We start from the raw sequence: 27,256 nt of genomic DNA on the forward strand, positions 1-27,256 counted from the left end.
TCAGATGTGGTGTCCTTTAGCCTGATGTACTGCAGTCTCTCTGTGAGGTAGTTACCAATCCAGGCCTGCTGCTTTCCATGGGTGGAGCTTCCTCAATACTCCCCCCCCACCTTCCTTCTGTAGGTGTCCCTCACCACCTTCAGGCATTATATATATATATTGGTAAGCTTTATTATATCAATATATTGCTTAAATTCCAATTTAAAAAAGTACATATAACACGTTTTTGATTTTAACCATTTTATATAAGAATATGGAATTTGTAAGCTGTATTAAAAATGTGGACACTGAGTCAGTGTCAGTTCTTAAAGAATAATGACTGTTAATTTGAAAAAAAAAATCAATACATGAATGAAAAAGATTTTATCTTCCTATGGTTCTGAAGTCACAAAAAGTGTCAAAATTACTCATGAACCTATCTAAGACCATCTGATTATTATGAAATATATTACTTAGAATTATATATATATATATATATATATATATATATATATATATATATATATATATATATATATGGATATTGTGTTTATAATTATAAATTACTCAAATAAAACCGTTGTCAGGTTTGTCATTTTACCCTCCCAAAAATACCGTCAAAAAATGTTTGCATTTGGAATCATAATTTTGAAAGTTTCTTATGTCTGTCATAGGAATGAATGCTTGTATTTCTCGGCGAGTTAAATAAAGTTTAGAAAGTTCTCGCTTCCGGTTTTACTAAAAGAGGGCGGGGCTAACCATGGAGCTAACGGGCTGGCCTCACGGAACCAATTGATGACGTGCTGTTTTCATCTTAACTACACGTTTCCTCGCTCAGCTGAAATTATGGACACAGTAAAAACTGGATAGCTTCGTTTAAGCGCCAGCGTTGACTCCGAAACTGAAGTTTTCTGTAAGTCAGTTGTGTTAATTTGCCTTTTCTGTGGACACAGTTTATGCGCGTGGCGGTGTAACAACTTGTAAACTAGCGACAAGATGTTAGCTTCCTATACTATTTAAATTACGTGAAAAAAAAACTTCTTTCGTTTTTGTTTACATCACATACTACTTCAGTTCAAATTGCTGTTATGTGAGAGTTACGGCTCTATTTCGCTTTTCAGTGAGCTTTACTTAGCTCTTTAAGCGTAAACTTTTTTTAACGCAGGCATAAAACCACTCTGACAGCTGTCACTCTTTAAAAAATGTGTTTTTAAATCAAATTTTACAGAGTTTGCCGAGGTTCAACGATGGTCCAGCAGTACCAGTCCCCTGTTCGGGTCTACAAGCACCCTTTTGAGCTCATAATGGCGGTGAGTGGGCCGGGGTATGTCCACAGCCATCTTAGCTTATACAGAGCTGGATGTGTGCCTGCTAGGCTCATCTTTTACTATTTCTGTTGAACAGTTATTACCAGGGTCTATGCTATGTCTTAGTTGCTCAGTAAACTTTTGTTAAAAGTTAAATATCCATGCAAAAGATGTTAGTAGTGCACATATCTGTATCTGTAGCTCATTAAAACTCAGCGTGGTGTATTTTCTTTCCACATGAAGCTTAAGGCCAAGAGTACTAGTTGTTTTGTATGACTGTAATTAAGTTTTTAGCCACGAAATATGGCTCAAATTACTGGGTTGACTATTGCTCTTACAGCTACAGTTGACTAACTGTAGATTATGTAAGGCTAAGATAAGGTAAAGCCACGATCAGCACAATTGTCCTTTGCTGTATTTATGTAACTCATGGTACTCATTTTTATTTTACTACAGGAGTATTGAGCTGCTTTAAAAAGAGAGAAACAGAAACAACAACAGAGATCCCACCGTCTAAACACCTAGTCTCCATATTCAAGCTGGCTTTTTCTTTTGATAATATATATATATATATATTTTATAACTGGCCTCATGTATTGCTCTATTCACCTGCAACCTTCAGCTCAGTGCTTTAAATTCACATAAGATTAGTAACGCTAAGAAACAGTAGGACAGAAAATAAATTTGGTCCTCTAAGAGAGATGGCTTGATTTCATCCCCTCTTAAAGTCTGCTCTCTGCGTTGTTTTTTGTTCTACTAAGTTATACATTAAGCCAAAGGCTTATGCAATCTCCTCGGTGTGGAGCAAAGACTGTGAGACTGCAGCTTTGACTTCTTTGCCAATCTGTATGGTTTGCATTTACATTAGGGTCATTTTGATGCCTTCCCATGAAAGGTCAGTTTTAAGAGTCTTACTGTGTTACTGTGGGTTATAAAAAAAAGTCCCAAAATAACCCTATTGTTAAAAAAAATAATAACAGATGTTGTGCGAGGATTCAGGTCTCGACAGCATAAAAGAGAGAACCCAGTGTGCAGTCTACCACCTCCGCTCCTTACATTTATCTTCAAGCTTTCTCATTAGCTCTTGACTAATCCTGACACTAACAGTTATTACTCCAGCTAACAGTCCTAATCAGTGTCGTAGATATCACTGAATGTGCACCCGTTGACATCTTGGTTGTCCTTTACATGACACCTCTTTATGACTCTCTTAGGCCTTTATAAATAAAAAAAAATAAGAAAAAGGGGTTCCACCAGACTTATGTTTAAATGGCTTTGCAAGGGTACATGCTAATGCTTTATGCCTGTTGGATCACATTTAATCAACAGAGCCCAAGGAAAATAAAGACTGTTTATGCTCCACAGCCACATTCACCAGATTATTGGTCCAATGATGTGAAAGATAATAGAGTTTGACTTTAAATGTTCTGGGTCTGCTGAACAGCACTAACCAATGCTGTTTAATAAGAGGGGCAAGGTTTCATTTTCTCAGTATTTAATATGGATATAGATATATTTATACAGATTGCTCATAAACTATGCCATAAGAGTGTGTGTATGTATTTCTGAAAAACCTTGAGAATTTCAAGAAAAGAACTGCTGCCGCTTTAATAGAAAGTTGTGCTTTTTAGACTTAGAAAATCTTAATTGACAACTAGGTCTATTCCACTGAATATTAGCTATTATTTTCTGCCTCACTGTGAAATTAATATTTAACATTCTTAAGGAAATGCACAAGCATCTTTCCACTTCATAATGGTTTTGTTTTGTCCCTGCTCTTTGATTAACTTTTACCGGCTTGTCATCAGAAAAGGCACAGCTGCAATCTCCAAAGACACACAGCTGTTATTGCTCAGTTACTCAGTCAATATTGACAGGTGAGGCCTGGTTAAATTTGGCATTGGACAGATGGTCATATGGCTTGGGCAGTAAAACACAGTGATCACTGCTTGTAATTGCTAGAACAGCTGGATGTTGGCTCTGTGCACAAACTGTAAAATAAACTGTTAACCCTTTTAGACCTACCATAGAACAAGTTCGCCAGAGCATATTTTCACGTTTTTGTACCTGTGTCATTTTTAAAAACATTTTGATTTGCCATAATCAATGTAACCCTTATATTTTATATTTTTATCATCTGTATTAAGTCCATCCTAATTAAATAAATCGCTAAGAAAGTGCAGTAAACCTTTTTATTTTAGAAATAATTTTCTAAATAGAGAGGTGCCTAAGCTTTATCCCTCAAAATTGCAAATGTAAAATAGTTGGGAAAATTCTTGTTAAACAACACAAAGTTGCTTTTATAATTTAATTTTTGAGATAATCATTTTCACAAACAAAAATAAAATGCACTGTGTGCACAATTTGCAAATAGACAGCATGTACATCAAAATCAATTATTTACAGAAGTAGAATAGAATTCATCTATAAAAGTGCAATAAATAACAAAAGTATAAATAGTTTGACCGCATTGAAACTTAAGAACACATTGCCTCTAATTTAAACTTCTATATATGTATAAAATATTTTTAAAATATCAAAAATATCTAGAGAAAGATTATGCATGGGGTTTGAAATCTGCTGGGTTTGAAAAGATTGAAATGTGGTGAGGGGGGATGAGTGAGTTGTCAGGTTAATTTTTACCTTTCCAGCCAGCTACGTTACAAAGCTGGAACTGTGGGACTCACTGGTGCAGCCTCTGTTTGATGGAGGCCATCTCCTTCCTCTCCCTCTGCATCCCTCAAGGCTACAGGGGAGCAGGAGACCTCTGGATTTATATGCAAAAAGAAATTTTGCTTTTTCTTATGTGGTTGCAATTCTACAGGCATTCAGACATTGATATGCCAACGGTCAGCCCTAAAGGGTTAAAGCTACTAACCTTTAAATCCACCCACCTGACATGGAAATCACGTTACAAATCTGCTCAGTATGCAAACTTCATGAGAAACAAAAGTGACCTTGTTTTAATTTTAATAATACCTGAGTACACTGCAACAAAATGACTGAACTCATCCATGCTACATTTGTGGTGAAGAATTACTAATAAGTATCAAAGAACAAGAAATATATATATTTTTTAATTTAAATGCTTCCTTTTCAGGCCTATGTGAGGAGGTTCCCAAAGTGCCCTTTGATCCCAGTGTTTGTGGACAGTGAGATCATCAGACAGAGTCAAAATGAAGATGGCTCTGTGGTTGTAACTGAGAGGCGCTGCACGATCGACATTGAGGCCCCTCGACTTCTCAAACGGGTATTTCTAATTAAACCATAGAGCAAAGGCCATGAAACTATCAAGACAAGTAATCTAATCAGATTATTTGTTCTGACAAATGAATAAGAATGCTTATTAAAACTGTGCCAAAGTTATTAATCAGGTAGTATTTTATGGTCTTGTTGCATTTAATGACAGTTTTTTAGTCACTGTGTGGAAATCTATGGGAATAAAACTAGTGACTGCAATTTGGCATCCAGGCATAAATATGCAGTAAACATATCTATTTTTAAACAACCCAGCAAACTTTGAATTTTTGTTTTCTCTGCCATAGATTGCTGGTGTAGACTATCTGTACTTCATCCAAAAGAACACCCTGAACCACAGGGACAGGACACTCCAGATCGAGGTCCATAATGAGACATTTTCTAACAGAGTCCTTGTCCGTGAATGCTGCAATTACACGGTAAGCTTTAAAGTCAAATATAACCAAGTGCTGAGGAAGTCAGCAAGAAGTTTATTTGTTTTGTTTTTTTTTGTTTTTATTGTGCTGAGTGGATAGCACAAATCCCCACCTTAAGGCATTTATAAAATGTGATGCATACATTTCTTATTTTAGGTTTCTCCCAAAGTGCTAGGGAGCTAATGTCACCAGCTGTTGTAACGTCGCCATTTTTTATGACTGTTTTATGTCAGCCATTTAGTCTAATATTACCATCCTTTTATAAAATGTTCGTGATGCAGCCCTCACCACTGATGTCAGATCTGCTTTAACTGTTATAGTAGCCAAATTAAGATTTATTAGAATCATGAAATGTGTATTCCTGTTCTTGTATTACTTGGATGAGCAAAATACAATTTGTCCTGTGGAATTAAAATCTAATATCTTATCTAATTCTTTAGGATTATAGTCAAGCTTTTGTACTTACCAGTCTTTTTTTGTGTATGATTGTGATCTTAACAGGTTCATCCAGACAATGAAGACTGGACATGCTTCGAGCAAACAGCTAGTCTTGATATTAAGTCCTTTTTTGGATTTGAGAGCACAGCAGAGAAGATAGCGATGAAACAGTATGCTAGCAGCATTAAAAAGGTTTGTATCTAAAATTTTACTGTTTGTGATAGAAATCTTTTACTAATGCAGAACCTTTTTTTTCTCAAAAGAATCAGCCTTCAATATCTTTCTAGAGCCATACCTGATTCACCAAGTTAACTAAAGCTGTTGTCTTTCAATTACCTTTAGGGTAAGGAAATAATTGAATACTACCTCAGAGAGCTGGAGGAAGAAGGAGTAACTTGCATACCTCGTTGGAGCCCCCCAGCTGAATCTGGCAGGGTTACTGCAAGACCCCGGCTGCTACCCCCTTCTACAGCCAGAGCCATCCCAGTGAACAGTGCCAAGGATGGGCTGCCTGGTAAAGACCAGGCAGGACCCACAGAGCAAGTGGCTGGTTCACCTGATGGTCAGTGTGCACTCACTAGTACTAGTAAAGCACAAAAGAAGCTAACAGAAAATTCTTGAATTAATCTTAAAATATTTGAACACTTCAAGATACTTAAGTATGTAAATAAAAAGAGAAAAACAGCGTGAAATAATATTTCGATTGATTGATACAGCAGATTTAACAGCAGCATTGCCTGTAAACAAAACCAACATTTTCCAGTGGGTATCTCATAAAGAACATACAAGATAAATTATTGACTTTTTGTTAATCATTCCCATGCCAGTTTAATCATTTTCACCCTCCTTTTTACAGTTTGATGCATGCAGTATGTGCTAACTCTACACTCTAAATGTGTTTTGGCCTGTAGACAAGTTGGATGCTGACTACATCAGACGTTACCTAGGTGATTTAACGCCTCTGCAGGAGAGCTGTCTTATTCGACTGCGACAGTGGCTACAGGAAACCCACAAGGGCAAGGTCACATAAACACAAAAAATGCAGTTATGTGCAGCTTATACTTTGAAACCCTCACACAAACCTTTCTGCTTCACTGCTCAAAAAGTTTTCAGTTAAATCAGTTTAACTACTTACAGACTGCATATTGGCACAAAATTATTTTAATTTATAGTGAACTTTTGACACTGAGGTTTAGTCTGACTGGAAATGAGAAGAATAAGAATTGAGATGTAAATGAGAAGCCTTTAACAACCTTCAATATTTTCTGTTTTCTTCTTTCTTATGATTAATAGGTGTCAAAATGTGTTTATGGACATTACCTTGTAGCATGTTTTTTAGGGTTTCTTCACTTGGATTTTCACTGTTCTTCTGTATTTATTCAAAGCTTCCTTAACATCACTCTCATCTTTAGTTCTCTCCACATACTGTCAACGGGCTTCATGTCTGGACTCTGACTGGGCCACTGTGCTTCTGTTGTTCTCTGATGATCATACCTCAGAGGAAACTAATGACTAGAGTGATGGCTAAGAAGCCTCAAACAGCAAGAGATCATCAAAGAAGGAGAGTGGTTAAAAATCCCAGTGAAGGAATGAGCAAGGCTATTTTCATAAAAATGTAGAGGAAAATGGTTAAAATAAATCACAGCATACCTTTGTGGTCTTTAGTCAGTTCTTAGTACCATTTCCAGCAATACTTAACTGTATCTTTATATTCATTATTAATCATAATTTGGTATGAGTGACTTTAAGCTGAACTGTGATAAGTTAGATTGCACTAAGTAAATACGTGATGATGGTCAAATATTTTTCTTTCCATTTATCTGCACAACTGTGTCAACACTTTGGTTTTGACTCATTTTTTGTGTACAGATTCCAAAGGATCAGCATGTACTGCGCTTCCTCAGGGCTAGAGATTTCAACATTGACAAAGCCAGGGAGTTTTTGTGCCAGTCACTGACCTGGAGGAAGCAGCACCAGGTGGATTTCCTGTTAGACACGTGGGAGTACCCACAGCTGCTTCACGATTATTTCACAGGAGGATGGCACCACCATGACAGAGGTACTGAGTAACACTGACTTCACTGTACACTAAACATAAACAGGTACTAATATATTTTAACAGGTTGACAAATTTAGTCTTTTTTTTATCCCTATAATGTTTAAATTATTCATTAACTATCTGAGCACCATGTGTCATAACTATGATTGAAAATGAAAGATCAGCTGATCCTACTGGTCAGAGTTAAGGCTTCACAACTTTAAATGTTTGTGTCCTAAATTAAAACATTTAAACATTATTACTGAGCAAAGATCACACCCATGTTGTAAATTAATTTTCAACGTTTCACCTGGGTCTTGGCCGACACCACCACAAACACTTTAAGGACTGTCATGGAGATAATATGAAAGAATTCCCCTCCATGTGCTGAAATACAAACAGTAAATTTAAAGCGTGTGGTTGACACATCAGTCTGAGTTTCATACATGTAATGCACATATACTCTTAATAAACTGGATGCAAATCTCAGAAACATTAAAAGAAGCTCTACAGAACTTTAGCAGACTAATTCAGCATCCATCTTGCCTCCTACCTGTACTCTGAGCTCCCTCCGGCGAGTAAAAGTCAGTCTGATATTGACTGTAGTCTAGTCTCTTGCTCTTTTTCTCTTTTCCTCTCTTCCTCAAAAAAATGTCCATTTGTCTTTCTTTGATGAATCTGCTATAATGCGTGTTCAAAACAGGCAGTGTCTTGATAGCCAATTGCTAGTGTGTGATGCGGCACATAAAACAAAACTTATCTGTAACATGACGCAGCATCCCGGGATTAAAAGTAAAAGCAGCCCTTTGGAATCATGAACTCTGTAGCTGCAACAGTTAGTCTACCCATTATGGTATTACAGTGTGAATATATCACACGTGATCATGATAAAATATATGAACTAGATTGCCCCTCCTGATATAATGGAAGAGGAAACACTAATTTTCTTCTACAAACAATGAATTTCTTTGTTAATGGTCCTTGTTTGTGTGTGATGTGTTATTTAGATGGCCGTCCTCTGTATGTCTTGCGTCTGGGTCAAATGGACACTAAAGGCTTGGTTCGGGCTTTGGGCGAAGAGATGGTGCTCAGACAGGTGACGTGAGCACATAAACAAGATCTGATAAGATACATTTAACACGTGTTCAAAACATTAATACAACAACTTCATGACTGTCACACAGGTTCTGTCCATCAACGAGGAGGGACTGAGGCGATGTGAGGAGAACACCAGAGTCTTTGGTCGACCCATAAGGTGCCTAAATATATTTTTATGATGATCTTTATCAGATTTCATGCTGTATAAATGCATGATGTGTACTTGAACCCTTTAAAGCCCAACCAAAGAATATAATAGTGAAAATTATTACTTATTAGGCTCTTTAACAAAATGTAAAAAAAATAAATAAGCAAAATATACAAAACTATTTTTCTATATTCACCATCTATTACCATATGATATGTCAACAGTATTGTAGTGCAAAAGGTATCCACCAGGGGGCAGAAGACAAGTATCAGATTATGTAGAACAGAGTTTGAGCAAAGTTTTCACCATAAAGTGATGCAATAGGTCTCACAAACTATATCTATCAAATATGATACATTAATGAGTTAATGTGTGGTGCAGCTGTTGGACATGCCTGCTGGATCTGGAGGGTCTTAACATGCGTCACCTGTGGAGACCGGGAGTCAAGGCCCTGCTGAGAATCATCGAAGTGGTTGAGGCCAACTACCCAGAGACTTTGGGCTGCCTGCTCATAGTGCGCGCACCCAGAGTTTTCCCAGTTCTGTGGACCTTGGTGAGAGCAAATGTCAACGTTTGCTTCTGATGTATTACCATTAATTTCAATTTAATCGTCTGACTGTGGCATGAAGTTGTACAGGACAAAAACAGAGATTACATTAATAGGAATTCTGAATATTTTGCTAGAATCTGACTGCACTGCAGATATGAGCAAGTGACAGATTTTTAAAAAAAAGGATAAGCTGACAAATGAAATATAATAAAATAAAGATAATTAGAACTGTGATATGTAGAGTCGGATCCCCTTGGGAGACATTTGATTAATCCCAAAGCAATATGCAGTAGAGCAGGTAGTAATGCCATTGAATAAAGAAATACATATGAGAGGTAATTTATGTAAACACATTTATAATAAAGAGACTGAATGCAGAACACAGATGCTTCCTGGAGATGTGAAAGATACATCTCATTGATTAGTAGATAATGAAATTACAGTTGGTTGTAAAGACCGATATGCATGCTTCATAACGCCATCAATAAGCCAACCTATTTATGCTTTAGTCATGCATAATTCATTGGAAATGGATTGATTTTTACAGCTGATAATAAGTGACCCTGCTGCTTCTTGCATGTTCTCTGATGAGCATTGGTGTCTCGTTTCCAGGTCAGTCCCTTGATTGATGAGAATACTAGAAAGAAATTCTTTGTTTATGCTGGGAATGACTACCAAGGTCCGGGAGGCTTAGTGGACTACATTGACAGAGAGATCATCCCAGACTTCCTTCGAGGGGACTGCATGGTGAGGTTTCTGTGATTGTCAATATTCACAGTGCAGACAGTAATGTATGAGAACATCATGCATTCAGCTAGTGATTTTAGTCATTTTCTTTACTGATAAATGTGAAATAGGTATTTATCCCCATGTTTATAATAAATAATGTATAAATGTGATAATTGAATTTTTTTATTTAACGCTGCCAGGATGTTTAAACTTGCCTGTTTAGTGGTGTTTTTATTGTCATTTGTCATTTCTTTTTTGACAGTATTCAACTTTACCATCATCTTCTGAAGCCATTTCTTAGTTTCACCTCATGATATAAATATATATATATATATATATATATTTTACACCACTTTCACTTAAAAAAGAGGGTTTGAAATGATTCACACCTCATTGTTTTTTTATTTACATCTTCAGTGATGCATCCTTTTACTAACAGTCAGCAGATTGCATGAATTTACTCAATCATATAGAAACCACTAATTCATGCTTGTTGAGTTTGTCATTCTGTGTTTTGTGGTGAATGAATGATGGGCAGGAAGCCTGCATCTATTTATTTTTGGATGGGACCAGCGTATATGTGCACTGGTCAGACAACAGATGGCTAGCCTCAGTTGAATCAGACACTGTAAAATACCAGGTTTGTTTTTAGAAGAACAGTAAATCAGACTGTTTCCTTAGACCATGTCTTTAATGTGCATCAGCCATTTAACCAATTTAAAAAAAAAAAAAAAAAAAAGGTTTGGAAAAACTGTAGCTCGACTAAATTATCAGTCCACTAAAACATGCATCTGCTGGCAGCATGTGTGTGACTTTAGGCTTGTCAGCATGTGAAATGATTGTGTTATAATTATCAGGCATGGACCTCCAGAACTCTCCACTACAGTATTTCTCGTGAACTTGACAAATGACTCAACTACTTATTAAAAGATAGTCAGAGAAATCTTGAACGATTTATAGCTGCTTCTGTACAGCAGCCATCACATGTACATATAGGCTACATATGGAATCACATGTTAAATTGCTTTACCATTTTTCTTTCTAGTGTGACATCCCTGAGGGGGGATTAGTTCCCAAATCACTGTACAGGACTGCAGAGGAACTGGAAAGTGAGGAAAACTGTTTGTTGACCGACTCTATTTATAAGAGTGCCAGCATCTTTAAGGGGGCTCCATATGAGGTACTGTCACCATGTTTTAGGTTACCTTCACTATTGTTTATTCAAGTGTAAGAAAGCTGGTGTTTCTCATCATGCAATAGATTTTAGTCTGTGAAAGGATGCCACCAACTGGAAAATAATCCACATTGCATGTTTGCAGCTGTAGATTGATCATTACAAATGGGTTGCAGTCTGTTGTTCTTTGTTTCTAACCTCCTCACATCCTCATGCAGATTCTGATTGAGATCACAGAATCCTCTTCCGTCATCACCTGGGACTTTGATGTGTCTAAAGGAGATGTGACCTTTAACATTTACCATTCCAAGAGGGCTCCTCAGCCTCCAAAGAAAGACTCTCTAGCAGCACATGGCATCCCTTCCCTCGGGGCTGTTAATGCCCAGTTGATAGATAGGAGCTGGGTTCTGGGCCAGGATTACAGCATGGTGGAGAAAGCTCTCACCTGCAGGGAAGGAGAGAGTGTACAGGTGAGAGCAAAAATAGTAGAGGCATAAGAAAAAGAACAGTTTAGATCTATCCACAGTGTTTTTGGTGCATCAAAGTGCTTTAATCTACAGATTCCTTTTTCTTTTTATTCTTTTTGTTTAAATCTTTTTTTTTTTTTTTTTAAACAGGGCTCCCACATAACACGCTGGCCTGGCTTCTACATCCTCCAGTGGCGTTTCCACAGCTCTGCAGCCTGCGCTGCCTCCAGCCTGCCTCGTGTGGATGATGTCTTGGCCTCCCTGCAGGTCTCGTCCCACAAGTGCAAGATAATGTACTACACCGAGGTGCTGGCGTCGCATGACTTCAGGTTAGTTTATTCAGTCTGCTAAGCTTTATACCTTGTAACACACTTTTACTGCTATGGTGTTGATGGCTATAAAATATGACATAAATGGTTCACTGTGTGTTCTTCAAACTGTTTATACTTTTTCTGTTGCATGTTACTTGTATTTTGCTCAGATTGTGAAAGTGCACATTTCCTTGTATTTTCAGGGGATCCATGACCAGTCTTGAATCTTGTCACAGTGGCTTCTCTCAGCTCAGTGCTAGTACAACTTACTCAAGCCAGTCACATGCCAGCTCCACTATTTCAAGGTAGCATCAGCCCAGCAGGTGTCCAAAGACAACAGCGATCAAAACGTCTGACATCCAGCTCTGTTTGTGCCTTAAACCTACAAAGACACTTGATTAAAAAAAAAATAAATAAAAATTAGAATTAAATATGTCATCTGAAAGCGAGAGGAGTGCAAGTATCTCTTGGGGGTGTTGGTGAAGTATCACTAGAGTGGGTTTTTGGAGAAGCAAGTTCCCGTGAAAATCTGATTACTGACTAATTTTATTAGACCTCTGTCTATGAAGTATGACAACACAGAAAATTAGGATGCCTCAAAAACAGCAGTTTTAGACAAGATAATTAATAGTTAAAAAGAAAAGAGAAACATTTACAAAATGCAGATTCACCTGTGCTGCTGTTACTGTCCACTGGGTGTCAGTGTACTCTGTGACTAGAGCTGATCTCAGCTCTGCAGTGTTCTCAGCTCCAGGTTTAGCACACACACACACGCCCTCATTTGGTCTTTAAGGAAATCAGAGGGAGAATTGTTGAAATAAAGAATTTATTGCCATTTTAAATATTCATGTCTCTAGCGTGCATCTTTGTACCAGATGTTTGGAACGGTGACTGTGATAACAGTGTTGTATTGCAGTAGTGAAGTCACATAAGTCAAATAAGTTATTTTAAATTAGTTCAAAAATAGATGAGAGGTATGGAATGAAGTCTCTTTTTCAGATTTGCAACACAGTCCAGATTTCCTGTGATAATGGGTTATTTTTACTTGTTAGCTGTAGCTGCTGTGTTTTCTGAGGCAGCTAATTTGAATGCAATATAACACAGTCCCTTGTGATCTGGCGCAGGACCAAGCAGACAACTGATTTACATAAAATTTTAATTTCCATAAACTTATCAGATGCTTCCAGCTAAAGCTTAATTGAATGTTCCTGTGTTTTGTTTTCTCTCTTTTCTTTCTTTGTCTGCAAACTTGTGTCATGTTGCTGCTTCCCAACGCCATATAGGATCAGGTGGATTGAGTTTTCTGGGGGGCTGATTGACGAGGTGCCTGACTTCCTGCTGGCATGTCATGGTTGTTAGTAAGATGAAGTGCATTTATTTGCTAGAAGGTAATGACCTGAAACCTTTGTAGTTCTTATAAATAATTGAACCATTCATCTGAAATGGATACTTTGCTGATAAAACCTCTGTCTTGAGGCTTAAACACAATGTCTGTAATGTAATATTTGGTTTACAAATTATATATCCCCTCTTAAAGCCACCTTAGGTTGAACTGGCACAAAATTGCGAAGAGATACACGCTTGACCTCAAATATTCCCCTCAAGCACTCTGATGATTATTCATTACAAAACGAAGGTGTAAACCAGGAGTTACTGCAGAAAAGGTCCAACTGAAGAGGAGCTATGGTAGTTGAATCAGTATTCCACAGACAATTGGTCAAATAAAAAATATTTATCTTGCATTTTCCTCATATCGCATAAATGTTTGGAATAAACCAATTTTTATTTGCAGCTGAACTTGTTATTAGATGCATATTGTGCTGAAGATTTGAATATATTTCAGTTTGTAATACAATGATTTAAGAACACTTTTTTATTTTACTATGGTTTTATTTTTATGCAGCCCTCAGGTTGCATCAATTGTTCATTTCAACATCCCATCGCTGCTGCAGTTGCGATAAAAAAAAAACAAGATTATCTGAAATTTGTCTAGGAAGAAAAATGGAGATCCAATCTGCAGTACCTTTCCTTTCCTACTTTAACATTCCTCATACGCTGTGAACTGAACTAACTTTCCTTCCACAATGGCTGAGTGAGTGTGATGGGAAGCAAATTAACATCAATATCAAATAACACTGCAACCCAGTAGGCTAGCTCTCTGAAGTCTTTGGTTAAAGCAGCAAGCAGGGAAAAGGGCTTCACTGAAAACATGCTGCTGAAAGAGTCTCCGGCTTGTTGCTATGGATATAAATTATGAGATTATGAGAGTAAATTATCTTTACTCAGGAATAACATACTCCAACAAGGGATTAGGCAACATGTATTACTGTATGTGCATCTCATAATAGAGAAAAAATAATTTCATGGTAGAAAGGGCTGACTGATCCATGCACCACTTCCTCATTCTCCTTTCAATCTATTTGAAAGATTTGATAAAGCTAACCCTTTAATGGGAGAAGTATAATACCTTTCCCAACGCTTTGTGTTTTAGAACCTAAAGCACACAGGGTCAGAACCAAGTTCAAGCTTAAAATCACTTGTAAACTACCCATCTTTCTACCAATTCTCTCCATCAATCAAATGTTGCAGGGCAAACGGGATTTTTCTAACTGAATTTGATAATGGAGAAGAAAATCCTCTCAGACATGAGGTTGTAGAGTTTCACTGTATACTGTGCAGCCTCATTAAAACTTAAGCCGTGTTTCATTTGCTTCCTTCTGACAATCTTGACCTTCCTGCTAATTGAAAAGGAGAGCTCTGGATTAGTGTTCTAAATTATTTTTCGAAGGCTTGAAACACTAGAGGAGCAACTTTATCTGACATAGTAACTGAGCAAGCGTGCATCCAGAATGGCTGTCTGAGTCGAGATCCTGCCTGTTTAGCTAATCTCATATTAGCCTGGCTGGAATTCATTTTCTAACCTGATGTACTACAGGCCCTGATTAATATGTCAAACAAATAGATTCAGTCACATCTATTTATCTATGATGCTTCATAGTATTTCTCATATCTTCCAACATTGATTTTTTTTTTGGTTTGTCTTTTGTTTTCCTCAAAAAAAGACACCATCAATCAGACTTCAAGTTAGGCTCATTTCTACTTTCTGTCCTCCTTTTCAACACAGTCCTGCTTAAGTCATGTTTTCATCGGTTTCCGAACATCAGAGATTTTATTTCTCTGGTATTTTCTTGGCTCACTGACTTCCTTAGTTGACATTTCCATTGCTCTCACTCTAAACGGGCACTGAACTGTTCAGGTTACTGTGGGCTTGCCCTGCTTAAATGTTACAGCAGGAACACACTCATTAATTCCCTTGCTTGTTTGGGCAGAACACCAAGCTTTGCCAACTTGCGTACTGTAATATCACAAAATTGATTGCTTGAAAAAGAAGTTAAATCAGTCAATCTAAGGTGAGTTCTGTGAACATCAATTCAGGATGAAAGCCAGCCGACACGTAGAAACATATTGCTGTTGGGAAAGCAGTTTTGACGACAGGCGGCACAAACCAATTGGATTTCTTTCTGTATATTCAACACGATCTCACTATAAAGCTGTCACAAAACATAAATTATTTCTTTCTTTCCTGGGAAACCACTTTATCCTTGTATTATTTGTTTTTTCTCCAAATGTGAACATGAAAGAAAAGTAAATTCAGAAGTACAGACAGCATTTTGTTAAAGCTTCTTAAACTTGATTTACTATTTTAACAAATAGAAAAGACTGCATTCAAGAGGCTAAGTGGTTAAGGTGGCTGAGTTACATAGGAGTTTAAAAAATTAACCCTGTTGGCATTTCATGTATCACAATCTTGTGATTTAACTTATGTTTATCTAGAAAAAAAATATACAAAAGTCCAAATTTATCTGATGAAATATATATTTTAAAACAAAGGAAAATGGTTCATATTTAAGGTCCAGCTGTTTACAATCTAAGTGTCACATGATCTCATTATAGAGGCACCTGTTCTGAGTCTACGGCACCACTAATCAAGCAAGAACTGCCAGAGAGGACAATCAAATTCCAGCAAATATTTAGTGTAAACTGGCCTCTACCTGGGTAAATCTCTGATTTCCAAGTGTACTTCTGTAAGAACTTCTATATTCACTTCTATTAATCCGATTAAGTTCATACTGTCTACTCAGGTTATAAAGTCTCTTATTTTTAGTCACACAGATGAGAATAAAAAGTTCCAATTTTTGTCACCTTGACATGTTTCAGCTACACCTGAAGCCTTCCTCAGAAGGGTCACGTGATGTTGCTGTGACGAGTCTCGTCTGATGAGATGCATCACAGCAACATTACGTGACCCTTCTGACGAAGGCTTCAGGTGTAGCATTTATACAGCAACATCTTATAAACTGATATAATTTTGATCTTAATTGTTTAGATTTCATTTAGAGGAAAAACGTTTTAAAACCACCATATGTGGCGATGGTATAAAGTTAAATGACAGAACTAAAGAAAAGTAAGTTAAGAAATTTTGCTTCACTTTTTACATTAAATGACAACTTTTGTTTAAAATAATAATATACATATAATTTCCTGAATAATGAATTGACTCTTGCTGCTGCCTACGGGACAGTTTGTCATTGCAAATGAGAATTAGTTTAACCCACTTACCTGGTTACACATAGGAAGAAAATCTATACCTTTTTTTCTTTTTAATTGATTTATACAGGCAAAAGCATGGAAAAGGAGAAAAAGAAAGTAACAGAGCAAGAAATAAGACAATGTTCAACACAAAACTGACTGAAAGAGCTCAGAGTAGAGACAGGCTACAAAACAGATGTCAAACGAGTCTTTGTTAAGGGATGCCAAAGTGTGAGACCCAGCCAAAGTTCAGTTTTGGAGCTTTAAGATGCGTTTGAAGGAAGAATGGGACTAAATGAAATATGTTCAATGACCCTGAACATATGTTAAATGTTCTGAGAAGGAATAGCATATTTTTATTATGTATTATTATCAATTTATCATTATACCCCAATGAAATTTCCCTCTGGGATTAATAAAGTATTTTTCATTTATTTCATTCAAGACAATCGGTTACAAGGAACTACTAATGAATGAACAATTCATTAAAAGCAGAAAACAGACAAGATAAGACAAGCCAATTTTAAAAAGTTGCCTCAGGTGAAAAAAAAACTTAATCAGGCTGATCAGCTACAATATATAAAAATTACAAGTCATAAGACTGCATCTTAGAGAGGCTGACAAAGTTAAAGTTAGGGAGTTCATCACTCTAAAGCATGTTGGTAAAAGCTTCAGTTTAACAATGTCAGTAAAACCATCTATTTAAAATATCAAATGGGGAATTCATCATCTACATCAGGGATCCCAAACACTGGTCCTCGAGTACCACTGTCCTGCAGACCTTAGATGTTTCCCTGCTCCAACACACCTGCTTATAATGAAAATGATCCAAAAGCTTGTTGTCAGGTTCCACACAATCACCCATTAATTTTAGTCTGGTGTGTTGAGGAAGGGAAGCATTTAAAACCTGCAGAACAGTTGCCCTTTAGGATCAGAGTTTGAGATCCATGATCTACACCGGGGTGGCCAACGTCGGTCCTTATTTCCCATATTTCCCTGCTCCAGCACACCTGACTCAAATTAAATGGATCCAACAGCCTATAAGGATCTGCACAATGACTCATTAGTTTAAGTCAGGTGTGCTGGAGCAGGGAAATATGGAAAACCTGCAGGATTGTGGCTCTCGATGACCGACGTTGGCCACCCCTGATCTACACAATATGTTTTGGAGATCATTGTAAGCATGGACTCTGGAAACTATCATTGGTGAGTACAGATAGCCTCTTCATCTAAAAATCTCATTAAAATTAGATTAATTTCAGATGCTGCATCTTCTGGATTAAAGAACAGAGTGACCATCAAATTCATCCAGCACACAGTACAAATACCAGCATCTATGACTGCGTGTAGGCCTATCAGTACACATCTGTGAGTGCACCATTGATGTGGAACAGTACACTGTGTGCATGTCTTTTTCAAGACTCAGCACATTTCACCAAGTTAATGCATAACAACATTCTGCATGTTCCAGCTACAACATGGCTCCTTAGTAAACTGACCCATAGATGATTTGCAAATCCCCGTATCTTGGAAGGTAGTTAGATTATCTCCTCCTGCAGTTATGAGAATTTAAAGATAGCCTTAAATGAGCTTTCATTTTTTGTACAGAACAGAAATGAAACAACCATGATGAGCCTCTGTTTGAAGACACTATTGACCAAATTCTGATTAGTTTTTATTGCTTTCTAAATTAAATTTTACCATTTGCCTTATCATGGCAGCACTTGGCATGCGTAAACATGATCATATCATGCTCTTCACTTACCAGCATGGCTTTGGCTTGGCTTTGCATTTTCAGGGCCTTGCCAGTTTTTACATTCAGGATCAGGGACGTATGAAACTGAGCAGTTATTGATGGCATTAATTATACATAAAATTCCCCTACTGTTTTATCATGTGTTGGGAAAATTCCAATTTTTGTAACTTATGCATGAGGAGCTTAAAAACACATACTGGATCTTAAGAAGTATCTTGTTGCAGGAGTGACAGGAATCAGGTGTTTCCCATGTCAGTTTTTCTTTGTTCCTCAGAATCCAGTCCCTCATGGGTAGCACATGGGAAAAAGTCAATACTTTTTACCTGGACAACTCTGCCAAGTGAAGAGTGGCATATGAGGCATACATCTTCACTCCTTTGATGTGCCAAGCCTTTCTCAGTGAACGCAGGTTTGCCTTGTTAGAAGCTGAGGGACTGGCAGGAATCCCCTACATGCTATACTGAGGTGAGCATGCACTGAATAAAGAAAAGATCAACCGTAAGAGTAAAAACAGGGATGTAAAAAAAAAATAGATGGAGGAGTAAAGGTAAGGTACGAAGGGAGGATTAAGGAGTATAGGATGTAGATTTTCCTTGAGCTGCATGTGCATCTCATGGGACTGGCTGCCATCTTGCCTCCCAGTCCCTTTTCATCCAGTCAAACTTAGAGGAGTGACTGTGCTCAAGTGGGATCAGGCTGTTTGGTTGGCTTGCACAACTTGTAGAAACACACCCTTTCATTGTTGTAACTTGTTTTTCCTTTCTTTTTTTGCCACTGTTTGTATTTTTATTTCAGTTCTTGTATCTTCATTTTCTAATATTAGACTTAAACAGACTTAGTTTCTAGCTGCTTGGAAATAAAAGCTACAGAAAGGGTTTGATTATCGTTTTTACTGATAATTAAGCTTCAGATTGTTTGAGGATACATTGCTGGTGTAAAAGTGAAAAGATGACGTTATCATCTGTCTTTTACCTCAAATTAATACACATTTTGAGGAGAACAAAGTAGCAAATCTATATAAGGACAGGAATGAGAAATGGCAGCATCATCTTCTGATTTCTCAACATTTTTCCAGGTAAATCTGTTAAAAAGTTTCTTCCCTTTTATAAAGTCTTCAAATGTTGGCTGAAACAGAAATGCTGGGTTTGTCTCTCACTGTACAATGCTCTGTGATGACCTCTTGTTGAGCATGGCAGTGTAAATAATAAATAATGTTAGGGCTGGATTTAGTTTTATGAGATTTTATATATCCTTTACACATTTAGATGCCAAAATTCACTCTGCAATTGACTTAAATTATGCTTGTACATTTCTGTATCCTAATCAGGAGATGCAAGATAGATTTATTTTTTCAAGATGGAAGAAAGAGGCCATCATCAACATGATTTTCAGAGTACTGAGACTGCCTAATGACCTACGTGGTTGTTTTAACTGAAGGACTTGTTGGAAATTAGGATGTCATCCATTTAAAAATGTCTCCACTGGTCTGGGAAGGTCTGTGGCTGCTTTTGTTTCCAACAATCCTTACAGAAGCAGTGAAATGGAAAAATATAACAATATGCAAATAAAACAGTTATAATTTATATTATTTATTATGTATTATTATCAGTTTATTGCAATGCAATTTCTCTCTGAGATTAATAAAGTAGTTTTCATTCATTTCATTCAAATAAAAAAAAAAAAAGAAGTGAATGTAAAATTCATTAAAAGCCTTAACAGAAAATAGACAAGAAATCAAAAGTTGAAAGCAGCCAATTTAAAAAAAGTTGCCTCAGGGGAAAAAAAAAGACTTAATCAAACTGATCAGCTACAATATATAAACATTACAAGTCATAAAACTGCATCTCAGAGGGGCTGACAAAATTAAATTTAGGGAGTTTGTCAATCTAAAACAAGTTGGTAAAACCTTCAGTTTAACAATATCAGTAAAATGATCTATTAAAAAACTGCAAACAGTTGGGGAATTCATCATCTACAGCAGGGATCCCTAACTCTGGTCCTTGAGGACCACTGTCCTGCCGATCTTAGATGCTTCCCTGCTCCAACATACCTGATTATAATGAAAATGGTCCAAAAGCTTCTATTGTACGTTTCTACACAATCACCCGTTAATTCTAGTCAGGTCTTGTTTCCAGCAGTAGAAGCAGTGAAATGGAGAACAAGAGCAGATGAAACAACACCAAGCTGCTAGTGTTTTTTTTGTTTTTTTTGTTTTTTTCTCAAACGTTATGAGGTAGGGACTGTGAACAAGGTTCATAAGTGATCCCTCGATGCATACTGGCACTGCACCGCTCAGTGTTTGTAGTAAAGATTTTTAAATTGCCTACCTCCTTGTGTTAAAGTAGGCTCAGCTGTATAAAATTAAATAGACATGCCTCACCATAATGGGATATTTCTACTCTCAAGTGAGACCAAATTTTTAGCAAGAGTCTGGTTAGTGGTTGTTTGGTCAAAGCTGTCACATGTGGCTAAAGCTTCCTCTGGCTCACATTATGCAAATATCAGCTTTTCTGCAAGGATGCTGTTTGGTTGATAAACTACTGTACTGTATGTTCTCCAACTCCATTTGTGCCTTTTTTCAAACCTGTTGAATATCAAACCATAAATATCTACTATATTTGAAACAAATTTTGTACGTGTTTTTTTTTTTTTTTTTTTTTTTAACGTTGGTCCACTTTTATTTTGTTCATGAAATGTTTAGCAGTAGCAAGCGGTTTGCTTAACGCCAACAAAATCTGATAACCAACACCTTCAAAGATCAGACATGTACTAAATATAGCATAAATGTTTCATTTCAAACAAAAAACAAATATTTTAGTATTTTATTTACGGGGGATGAGTACTGCATTGCTTTTCAGACCTTATGAAATCTTACCTGCACATTTAAAAGCCTAGCAGTGACGGTAATGCTAAGCTATAGCTAACTACTGATTTCTTCTGTTGCTAACTATTTCTGATGTAAAGTTGGTCAATTCTGCAAAAAACAATTGCTTAATGCTGCTACTGGCACATGTCGTCATCAAGTGTCATCGAGCACATGCTAGCACATTAGCATGAATATCGACCCCTTCACTGTGCTCAGTCAAAACAGTATGAGCTGCTATCCAGTTAAGTTAAATCAAGTGTCTGTGTGGTGATTTCAGCTACGATTCAATGAAAACCCAAAGAGGAAGTTAGAACTAACAGGATGTCTTATTGTTTTTAAGTTACAGATATCTGTCAGCTGCTCTGTTTTTGATGCAGCTCCACTTTCTCTGCTTAGTAGCCATTGTGCAGCTGTATGAGCTACCTATTTCATACTTACTGGACCTCACAGCTCATACACAGCAGACTAGATCTAGTCCTCACAGAGCAAAATTGCTGACTACAAAGTAGTTAGTTTGTCCTAAAAGTCATACAGGAGCTCTGAGTAGAGGTTATAATCCTGCTAACTGTCAATCCTTCTGGCTTCTCCCCTAAATGAACTTCTCATCAAACTTCAGCTAAACCATTAACCAAAAGAAAATGTCTGTTCCTGTAAGACAAGTACAGAATATGCTTAATAGCCTTTCCTTTTATACATAAGGTGTGAACAATGATTTTTCACCTGCCTGTAACTGGAAAAGTGCCTTCTAAAGGCTACAGAGGTGTTGAGCTTGAGTGGTTTGCATATGATAGGACAACTCATCAGCTGTTATGACTCATGTTTTACCCTAGTTTGTTTCTTGTAAATTTTTGATTTAGATACATTCAGGTACACAGTGTTGTGGTAGAATTGCACTGTTGTGCCTTTACCATCACTCCTCTCTTTGCTCATCTGCTGCCTGCTCGTCCTTTTTTTTGTGAAGGCATTGTGGTAGTAATTGCCTTCAAGACTGGCTCAGACTGCGGACCAAGGATCTTTCAGTTGTGATCTGCTAAGCCTATTACATACTTGTTGAGTGAAGACGTACAATCGTGTGTAGATGAAAGCCTGAGTGTAAAAGCCAATTTGTGCCACTTGCTCTGGCATCAACACACCCAGTCTGTGCTGAAATTTCGTTGAGTCAAAAAGAATTTTAATCTGTAATGTTTTTATTGCAGTTTTTTGAAACAGGACTCTTTTTTTTCCTCTAATGACCAAAGGGATAATAAATTGAAGCAACCCACAAGGATAAAAAAAAAAAAAAAAAAAACTACTGTAAATTATGATAATTTAAATTTACATATTGGATGGAGAATATAAATGTAACTAAAACACTTGATTCAAACTTTAGCGTCCCTGATTTAAGAAACAAGAAATGACTCCTCAGTGTTTTCTACAACCATTCATAGTAGCTTTGAGATTTAACATGCCTCATGACCTCATCTACTGGATAGACTTGGAAGTTGTTTTTAAAAAGTATCCATAAGCTGGCACTTGAGCTGTTGCCATGACAATGGAGGAATGAACAAGCAATGATAAAATGAATGAAAGGGTTAAAGCTCTAGTGAGAGCATACTGTACATATTATAGCTCCTACAGTAAGAAAAGGCTGTACAGTAAATATTTATATGCATCACTACCATCAGATTCTTTATTTGTGTGTGTGTTGGTGTGGGTAACCATATGTGAAGGAGGCACTGTTATACATGTACTTGGACTCATGTCACATGATTAAACGAGGAATCCTGCAGAGTTTTGCATCTGTTGTTGCTTTTGTCTCATTTAGTATGCACAGTGTGAACTGTACTTAGAAGTTAATATGAAATGGAAATGGTATAAGTTCTAGGCCTCATATAATTTTTTTATGCATAAGGAGAAGTGTGTTATGACTTTTAGGCTGCAAATGTGTTTATGTAAATATTACTGATGATCAGAAGTCTGTGAAGAGAGGTTGAGTACTTTAAATTCTGCCCCAAATCATTTCTTAGTCTAAGCAGTATGCAAAACATCCATTTGTAGGTGTAGTATGTGCTATCTTTTTGTAGCCTTCTTATCATTCATTATAGGGGGAACTGATTACAAACTCAGATTTCCTTTCTTTATATGAGCTAAATCTTTTGGTTGCTGCCACCTTGGAAATCTTCAAAGATGAAGGCATCCTTGGTATATTTAATAGTAATTTGATTTGAACTGGTGTCTTCTATACACCACAAAGTAGTCATTTAACACCTTAATGAGTGCTTTAAAACAAAAAGAGAGTAAACTGAGTGTGCAGCCATATTTGATTAGTTAAACCATGCAGCCTTTTGTTATGTATGCAGGCAAAAGAGAATAATCTGGTGAGTTGAAGCTTGCTGTAGGGATGTACTTTCTGTTCACTTTATAGAACTAATTGTAAAATTTGATGACATGCTGGTGAAATAAATATTGTATTTAAATAAAGACCTCAGGTGTTTGTACTGTAACACTACTGAGTAGTCCACAGCTTCAATGATAATTTGTAAAGTGATTGCTATCATCCAGTGCCATGAGCTGATACTCCTTTATTCCATCCTTAGCTTGCATGTGATCAGATAGATCGTTGTGTCACCCGCAATCAGAAGTCAGCATGTCCTGATCAAACATTTTCTTACATCTGAATTTGGATTACCTTTCTGCCTGTGGATCAAAGGTTTCAGGCTGAGCCAGGATTATTCAGCAGGGGGAAAGTGAAAAGAATCTGACTCCTTGAACCTGAGCCAAGACAAGGATTTCCATTTCAAACTGATTAGGGTCACAGAGAAGAACTTCATAGTGTTGAATTTCTTATTAAATAGGCATGATTTTTTTTTTTTTTTTGACTTTATTGCAAAGTAACATCATTTGACAGTTCTACTCAGCTTCACCGACAAGTGATGACTAAAGTCCTGCCATGGTCCTGTGATCATTTAAGCTGCACTCCTTCTTTTTCACCTTTCTCACTTCAATGACACATTTGGAAATTATTAACCAAGTCCTTAGCTGCTTGGAACTTCACCTAATCCAGCACTTGTTGCTTGTGCGGCAGTAGAAATTCATTACTATGTTTCAGATGTGGTTGTTTTTGGATATGAGCAGAATTTCATTCTCACACTCTCTGGGAATTTACCACAAAAACATAATTTCCTTTTGAATGGTTTTTCAGGAGCCTGTAAGGCTCCGCTGCATGCTCAGAGATTTGACTCTATGGTAACGTGATTCAGGCCATGCGTCTTTATTATGCCTTGGTTCTGTTTTGTTGGGTTGTATCACAGAGTTTTGTTTGCAAGCCTTGTTTGGCAACCAGAAGCCACGTATAATGCTAAGGCATGAATGAAAAGAAAAATCACCTTCATGACTGTTTGCTGATAATGGAGCAGAGGGTTATGCAGTACACGTGACCACTTCTGCTTCATTTTCAGCACATGGTGCCACCATGATGTTTTAAAGAGACACCATAACATATAAACATATTGCAAAAGCACAAATTCAAGCTTTTAGTGTGAGGAATGGCATATTCAAGCAGTTATGTCCCTTTTTTACAACACAGTGAATAGAATGTTTCCCTTTAATGTGACTTTCAATATGTTGACTAAGTAGCAAGGAAATTGTGTTATTTAAAAAAGTAAAAATAATATATATATATATTTAAACTAACAAACGAGCTATGGAAATAGAAATCATGTGGTTTTCTCATTTTAATATATCACTTATTATTGGTAATTATTAGTCCTATTGGTTGTCTATTGTGGGTAATTTAGTACAATGCACTTTAGAAATGAAGACATGTCTCTTGATGAAACCTTTCCTGGTTGGATAAAAGATAATCCAGATTAAATTAATTTATATACATATGGATTCTAGGAAAATCTCCATTTTAACAATTGCCTTGCTTTTCTCTACCGTACATTTTACACGTAAGCACATCTAACTTGCAGAAAGAAACTGAAAGGGTTTTATTTGCACCATACAACAAAATGACACTGCTGCCCTTTTTTTTCCTTCCTTGTCAAACTTCCTCTGCAGTTTGAAGACTGAGCTTTGCCTGTGAGACTGTGGGTTGAACTTTCGGAGACAGAAACAGAACAAAGGTGATTAATGGGTTTTCACTCCTTCAGCACAAATTAGCGAAACCAGGTTCAATTACGCACAGTGGGGGTCCCGGGTACTGTTATAATGAGGGTCAGCAGGGCAGGGATGGGATAGAAGGCAGAGGGAAGAACTGCCTTCTGAGCCACTGGTACTGGATCGTTACTGAACATAAGAGTTGCCACAGAGGAAACAAAGGTGGAGGCTAGTGGTGTAACACCAATACAGACTTCAACCTTCACCAGCTGTACTATAAACTGGATTTTCTGTGATGCAACTGTCAGTCAGACCTGTCATATTCTTCTTTCTTGTTCCCACATCATTATCATGTGGCCACTATCATTATTTGTTTGGTTAGTGAGTTGTCTAAGTTTTGTTATCTGTCTAGCTAATGTGGCCCAATTAACACTTACTCCATGGCTAAATTGTTTTCTAAATTGAGTGCAGTAAACACAGGAAAGGTTCTGGATGTGGTTTTTATTGACTGATGAACCTACTTATATTTTCCCACCGCGGCTCTCCACCAGTGTGCTGTTTAACTAATCAATAACATTTCTAAGCAAGAGAAGAAAATAGCTCTAGCCAGATTCCTAATAGGAGAACCCTGTTTGCATCTGCCTACTGACTCAAGTAATTGGTCTTGCTACAATACAGTGGCATGTATTTTTCTTTTTTTTCACTGCAGGTATCATTAGAGGTGAGTCATGTTTGCAGCACAGGGGCAGCAGGGAGAAATACGAGACAGAGATAAAGAGGATGGTTATTAAAAGAAGCTGCAGTGCAGGCATGCAGTAGAGAATGACAGATTTTGAGGAATGGATAAAGACTTAAAGCCAAGATAAGGGAGAAGGGAGGGTTTCTGTGGAACCCCACAGACCCCGCTCTCCCTTGGCCTCTGACTTGTCTGACTTGATCTCAGATGTATTAATGACGCTGAGGCAGGTTGTTTAGTCCTGCTGGTAAAATTAGCAATGCTGAAGTTTCTACGGATGAGGAGCAAGTTGAAATATGTAAAATATATTTTCTTTAACTTATAGTCTTATTGAAATGTTATGCAATAAGCTGGCTTGACAAAGCCATCTATCTTTTCAGGGAGGCTTTATAATGATCATGGTTTTTACAGCACAACACCCAATCTAACTTTAATATCTGAGTAGCCAGTAACACAGTAAAGAGGCAAAAATCTCAGCCACCTCATTAAAGGCTGCACAAGAACAGTATCTCCTGGACATTTATCAAGAAGCCTTATAGATATCATTCACTCACTATTCCTCTTATGAAAATATCTTCTATAAGCATGCATCTGTACTGTTTACAGATTAAAGTCAGGCCTGGATAATTATATGCCAAAAAATAACAAAACTGTAATAGATGAGTATTAAACTTGTTCAAGTGGTGCATTCATGTTCCCAGGTTTTCTTTGACTAGTCTTGGAGAATATTTTACTTTTTCCGCCTGTGCATTTTCTTTAGTGGAGTACATGACATTATGCTCATAAGATGCCGAGTCTGGAGCTGTGTTGGATCTATCCAGAATATAATTGATCTCCTGAATGACTGTACATGTGTGTTGCACATGTTTGTTATTTTTTTCTGGTTCAGTATTTGCAAAAGGACGGAAGGGAAGGTGATGCTTGTTCTTGATCAAAAGAGAGAATGAGATGCAGTGTTGTCAGTTATGTTTATTTATTTCATTTGTGCATATCTGATGTCTCCCACCATAAACCAAAAAAGCAAAAGTCTGATTTCTCACTCTTGTATGTAAAAAGAACTGAGGCTCTGTGTGATTTACAGATGAAACTATCAACCACAACCTTGCCATTCAGTGAGCCTTGAGAGGAAAATTTCATCAGAGCCTTTTGTGATAAAAGAACAATGGCTCTGAGTCTCAACAGACTCTAGATGAAGTGACAGCTGGAACAAAAACAGAGGTGAGTCTCTGAGTTCATTTCTACCTATAAAACAACAAAACCATGAAGTAAGGAAAAAAAAAAGAAATTTTGGAAAACCAAAAAAAGAGAGAAGCTC

At 37.1% G+C, this 27,256-nt stretch overlaps 1 protein-coding gene across 1 annotated transcript; it reads left to right on the plus strand.

The window, feature by feature from the left end:
• The first annotated feature begins 739 nt into the window (after nucleotides 1-739).
• Nucleotides 740-13,915, plus strand: LOC121629645 (SEC14-like protein 1). The gene is made up of 16 exons (XM_041969339.1): nucleotides 740-892; nucleotides 1,208-1,289; nucleotides 4,387-4,536; nucleotides 4,832-4,963; nucleotides 5,462-5,590; nucleotides 5,741-5,960; nucleotides 6,310-6,419; nucleotides 7,268-7,457; nucleotides 8,444-8,532; nucleotides 8,621-8,691; nucleotides 9,064-9,235; nucleotides 9,845-9,979; nucleotides 11,007-11,141; nucleotides 11,354-11,605; nucleotides 11,753-11,931; nucleotides 12,117-13,915. Exons 2-16 carry the CDS (start codon nucleotides 1,227-1,229, stop codon nucleotides 12,220-12,222), a joined length of 2,133 nt encoding a protein of 710 aa, XP_041825273.1. The 5' UTR covers nucleotides 740-892; nucleotides 1,208-1,226; the 3' UTR covers nucleotides 12,223-13,915.
• Nucleotides 13,916-27,256: the final 13,341 nt, after the last annotated feature.

Source organism: Melanotaenia boesemani, chromosome 2 (assembly GCF_017639745.1).
Source record: "Melanotaenia boesemani isolate fMelBoe1 chromosome 2, fMelBoe1.pri, whole genome shotgun sequence".
Taxonomy (NCBI): Eukaryota; Metazoa; Chordata; class Actinopteri; order Atheriniformes; family Melanotaeniidae; genus Melanotaenia; species Melanotaenia boesemani.